Source organism: Colias croceus, chromosome 18 (genome assembly GCF_905220415.1).
Source record: "Colias croceus chromosome 18, ilColCroc2.1".
In the NCBI taxonomy this organism is placed as follows: domain Eukaryota; kingdom Metazoa; phylum Arthropoda; class Insecta; order Lepidoptera; family Pieridae; genus Colias; species Colias croceus.
Window position 1 is genome coordinate 6,790,279 of NC_059554.1, and position 5,999 is coordinate 6,796,277.

At 40.8% G+C, this 5,999-nt stretch overlaps 1 protein-coding gene across 1 annotated transcript; it reads left to right on the forward strand.

The window, feature by feature from the left end:
• Positions 1–1,564: 1,564 nt before the first annotated feature.
• Positions 1,565–4,224, forward strand: LOC123699831 (silk gland factor 1). The gene has a single exon (XM_045646870.1). It carries the CDS (start codon positions 1,594–1,596, stop codon positions 2,644–2,646), a length of 1,053 nt encoding a protein of 350 aa, XP_045502826.1. The 5' UTR covers positions 1,565–1,593; the 3' UTR covers positions 2,647–4,224.
• Positions 4,225–5,999: the final 1,775 nt, after the last annotated feature.

Below are 5,999 nucleotides of genomic sequence, written 5' to 3' on the forward strand. Positions count from 1 at the left end.
CTTTTTTGAAGTCGGTTAAAAATTATTTCAACGAAAATTCGTTTACATTCCCGTCGCTTCAAATTTGTGTTTAGGCACATACTAAATGTATAAACCACAACCGTCCATATGCTTCTTACTTCTTATAATAACTTAATTCATATAAAATCAATAGATACAATCATGATATTATTATTTAGATAATAGTATCTAGGATTTTTTACATTTTTTAGGATTGTGTTCTAGATTTTACAATGTACCTGTCACTTCGCTACAAAAAATTTTACAACCTCACAGGCTTTTTACGTTTTAGTTGGTAATTTAATAAAAAAACAGGGTATTTTATTTATGTTATAGACTTGATGGATGATATACATAATATATCATTTGTTATAATTAACATGAATAAATAAATAATTATTACCTACACGCCAATATTTTGTTACTAACTAAGAAATATTATCTTTTCATACCTGTTTAATAAACTATTCAGTTTTATTTTATTCAAGTTTTTTTTATTATTATCTTGATTTGAAACAGAATCCCACTGTCTGTATCAAACACAATAATAATTACATCCAAGAGTTTCCTAAAGTTTCATTGCAAATACATTTTTAATTTCGACACATTTTCTTTATAGCTCTATCTAGACCTAGAGACAGAGAAATAATCAAACGATTGGCAACGGAAAAAATGGCCTAAAACTCAAGAGAAATACTTTATATTATAGTTATATCCAAAATAATAAAAAACAAAATGCTTGTTTATAATAAAAAACAAAATCATTAACAAAAGGACTTTTATCTGACCCATCTCTCTACTAATTTGTTTACAGTTGATAATGAGGGGCCAAAGTCTAACACCCTTAATTGCAATTGCATTGAAAAACAAAAGAAACAATACACACAATAAAGTGTCGAGATTTTTGAAGATTGTTAATTATTAAGTAGATATTATTAATTAAAACTAAAATTCGAGAGCTAGGCTTATATTTTAATATTTTATGTTCAAATTTTTGTTCAGACTCTACATTTCTCACTTTTTATTATTTATTACATATCTACTTACTGCGGTACAAATTATTATTAGTACATTAATAAATTGTTTTATAACCATCAATATTTCCTAACAAAACCTATAAGCTTTCTGAATAACGATACGCATTACCATATCACACAATCGCGTCGGTATCGATATCGTCTCTATCTTAAACCCATCATTTTAGATATAGAGCTCCGCTCCACGCATTTTCATATTTTAAATACATTTCCCGCGAACAATATTCAAGCTTTACACAAGCACACATTCCAGCTAACACACTTATGATTATTCCATGTTTTTATCTTTCCGAGTTGTGGTATAGAGGCGGTCGGACGCGCGTTCGCGGCTCGCGGGGCGCGCGTGCGGGGGGCGGGTGGAGCAGGGCGCGGGGCGAAGGACGAGGGGAAGGGGAGGCTCGTGCGCGCGCTTTCAGGGCGTGGTACGGCGGGCGACGCCCCACGGCGCCCATTGTGGCAGTGGAGGGGAGCGCGGGCCCCCGGCTTCTATTTACTCTTTCAATCAGTGCGAGTGTTTGCCCCTGGCCGGCGTGCACGCGCGGGTGATGCGCTAGCCATGATCTCGCAGAAGCTATCGTACGGCGACGTGCCGACGTCCGCGTCGCTGTCCACGCTGTCACCGGGCCTCGCGCCACCTTACGTGAACGGTATGGGCTGCATGCCAGCGCAGCCTTACCCGAATCTCTACTCCAACAATATGGTCGCCAGCGGCTCCTGCATGGGATCCCCCGGCGTGGGATACTCGCCCCCGAGCACCATGGCGTCCTGTATGGGTGGCGGCGGAGCCGTGCCCTACGGCGCCCTGCCGAGGGAACAGGAAGCTGCCTCACCGACATCGGCTCTACAGCGAGCGCGCAATGATAAAACTTACCGCCGCTCCTACACGCACGCGAAACCACCATACTCCTACATATCGCTCATCACGATGGCCATCCAGAACAACCCATCGCGCATGCTAACTCTCTCGGAAATCTATCAATTCATCATGGATTTGTTCCCATTTTACCGCCAGAACCAGCAACGCTGGCAGAATTCAATCCGACATTCGCTGTCCTTTAACGATTGTTTCGTGAAAGTGCCACGGACGCCAGACAAGCCTGGGAAAGGCTCGTTTTGGACGCTACACCCGGACAGTGGAAATATGTTCGAAAACGGCTGCTTTTTGCGGCGGCAGAAGCGCTTCAAAGATGAAAAGAAAGAGTCGATAAGGCAAGCGCAGAAAGCGGCTCACACGCACGGACACCACGGCAGTGGGCACGACAAACGGGATCACTCCCACGAAAAGACTTCAGTCGGAGGCGGCACAGGGGAAGAAAAAGAGATGCGTGATGAGCTGTTGGCGCAGTTACATGCGGCACCCGAGCTGTGCCTGCCCGAGCACACGCCGCTAGCGCTGGAGCACTACGCCCAGCTGAAGCAGGAGCCGACCGGCTACGCGCCCGCGCCGCACCCGTTCAGCATCACGCGGCTGCTGCCGGGCGCTGACACCAAGGCGGACCTGAAGATGTACGACGTGAACTATGGGTACGGGCACGCGCCGGCTGACAACTACTACCAGTCGCCGCTGTACCACCACCACGCGCACGCCCACCCACAGCCGCCCTTGTGACAGTATCCGCTGGCCTAGGCCCGCGGGCCCTGGCCTCGCCGGGTGGCCCAAACGCCTTCAGGAACCAGCGAACTTCTCTTCAAATAACGGACTCCATGTGAGCGTGTTGTGTTCTTGTGATAAGGTAGCGTTGTAAATTGTGTACATATTCAGGCCGTGAGCGTATCGACGCACGGGCGGCGGCCCCGATAGGCCTAACTGTTAGTGGACTCTCGGAAGTGTCCTTTGTAATTTTGCACGGACGCCCATTCATATACCACTTACGATTATCGAATTTAGAATTAATACGTTAGTCCAAATTATCTTGCACATGATACTAATTTCAAACTCGCATTACGCTACGAATGAACTAATTTTTATGTCTTAAGTGAATCCGCCCAAAACAATAATATGATATAACAAGTAATGACAACAACAATTCGATCGATATTATTGCTATCGATATTATCTTTACCTATTGATATTTCGATAAACTATCGGGCGCGTTGAAATCTTTTATTTGTGTCAACAAACTTGAACTTAAATACGCATATCAAATTTTAATAAATAAATATTATTTCGCAATCGATGTACATTACTTGAATGTGATTGCGAGTATCTAATCTCAAAGTATAGTGGAATAAACTGAACCATCAGAGGAATGGGTACGTACGAATTTATATAAAGTTTTTTTATTTATTACGATACAATGTAAACGAGCAGGTTTCGCGTATAAAGATTGGTATATCAATGTGCGTTACGGGTGATGTCATATCGCGGACAGAACTGTGCAATGTTGTTTGTTTTAAATGTGTATATTATAATTAAATTAATAGATAGACGAAATGGAGTTATAGTCCTTCGACCATCGTATAGGCGTAGTTAAGTTTTGTATATATAGTTGTAAGATAAAATTATATATTGACTTTAAATATTATGGTGTTTGGTGTAAGATAGGTACCTATCTACGCTTCCGCACATTCCACTTAAATATATATTTATATGCAAGTTTCAATTTAGCATTTTAATATAATACTTGATAGACGTACAAATTGTTTCATTATTTACACATATTATTACTTTTGTATCAAAACGCTTGTCTTTTAAATTGTCGATAAAGCAAGTTAAAATTGAATTATTCTTTGCTCTTTTGACAAGTGATGTGTGCGTCATGAACATTAAACATAGCAATGACGGTCACCTTGGAGGTTTTATTTTTATCAAGCCTTGTGTAATGGCCTTAAGAGCTGTTAAGATCATCTTGAATTCGTTAAATTGTGTGCCATATTCAATACTGTTTCGACATGTTATATAATATCTATCGAGCAAATATTATTATTTACAATGGAAAATAACGCATATGCGTAGGTGAAAATACTGATATTTTATAGTGTAATTCTATTTAAAAATTGTAATAGATTTCATTAAATTTGTACGTTTGTCAAACAATAGCTTGATGTGATTTAAATAAATGATTAGTTATGCTAAATTTAACCTTGTAGTTATAAATACATATTAATGTCATTTACTCGAATCTAGATAGGATACTTATATCATCTGTTAGTTCCAGAGTTAATAAAATTAAGTTTACAAAAAATGTTTTACGTGTTTTAATTTTGTTGCCAACTTTTTATAGGTAGGTATCCAATAATGGTTTACTCACAACTTTTCAAATGGGCCAATTTATCGAGAATAGTACCTACGCTTTACAAATAAGTGCATGTGAATTTTGATTTTAATATCTATATATTGAAACAAAAAGTACACCTACTAAACTAATACCAACTCTAAAGTAAGAAACAATATTAGCCTATTCATTTTAACCCTCTAGCGCCTGCCATTAATTTCCCAAACTCAATGACTAACCCTTTACCTGCGGCGGCGCTTCGTGCTATTAAGAGAACAATAAATAGTTATCGTATACTTTTACTGGCGGATATTTTCACTTTTGTTGCGCAAGGTTCCGGCCGTACCCACATTTATACTATAGTACCCACGACAGTAAAGTCATAAAGCACAAAAGGGTTAACGTATGGATGCTGGTGTTAATTTGTCTTGTGTCGGCGAAACGGCCAACAAAATGTATGAAGTAATTACACGTGACTCAATAGTGCTAAATATTGACGGCTTGATATTATTTTGTCGGACTTTGCTCAAAGAATAATTTTGAGCTCGTGTCATGTTTTAACAACTTTTCTGGGTGTAGGTAATGGATACTCAATGCCATCAGTAACTATTTTTTAGGAAAAATATTTAACGCACATGCTTACTAGGTATTCGTGTGCTAAAACATATTAGGTAGGTACTATGTTGATCAAGTTGACAATGAATAAACTTATTTAACTTAGCATTCTTTATGCCATAGGTATATCATGTATTGTGAAAATGAAAAATATTATGCTAAATCTAATCTTACATTAAAATTTACAAACACAAAGATGAGTAAATATAATAGTATAATAGAGCTACAGCTACATACAATTATTACATTTGTGTGTAGCACGACTGGGCTGTAGCTCGTCCGGGGAGGTACCACTGTCTCACCTAACACCAGCGTGAAGCATTTCTTTTTTTTGCGTTTCGCATGAGTTCGTGAGACTGCCGGAGGCCCAATCCCTATCCCCCTCAAACAAACAACATGGCAGCGGTATTTAAAAATGGACTACCCCAGGAGGGTACCAGCACCAAATGGTTCTGGAGAATCCCTCCCTGAGCGTTCCTGCTCGGGCTGCCCCACGTACTCTGGGGGGGGCAAAATTCCGCTCTCTCGTACCGCTAGGAGGAAAAGAAAAAGTAAGCTTTCTGCGGCAACCCCCACCACGCTTCTTTCTGTGGACCTTTGCAACGTTAGGGGACTTCACTCAAACCTTGAAGCTGTCCATCACCACCTAGAGACAGCTAAGCCGGCCTTACTGTTTTTAACGGAGACACAGATCTCTTCCCCTGCTGACACCTCGTACCTTAAATACCCGGGATACGTGCTGGAACATTCATTTGTACCGCGCGCCGGTGTGTGCGTTTACGCTAGGGAGGACGTCTGTTGCCGCCGCCTTGGTACCATTGAAGGCAATAATCTATCCATACTATGGTTACGCGTTGACTGCGATGACCACCCCCGTATTTACGCGTGTCTTTACCGGTCTCATAGTGGAAACGCCGAATCTGACCGGCTTATTGAGCATGTTCAGGGAACGATTGATAGTTTACTACAAAGGATTCCCTCCGCTGAAATTGTAGTGCTAGGTGATTTTAATGCCCACCATGTTGAATGGTTAGGATCACGAACCACGGACCACGCGGGGCGTTCCTTTCATGACTTTGCCTTGTCCTATAGCCTAACACAACTCGTAACTTCACCCACGAGAATCCCTGAT

Bases quoted from the DNA above. Each gene is read 5' to 3' on its own strand.
- LOC123699831 (XM_045646870.1), top strand. From the start codon at position 1,594: ATGATCTCGCAGAAGCTATCGTACGGCGACGTGCCGACGTCCGCGTCG.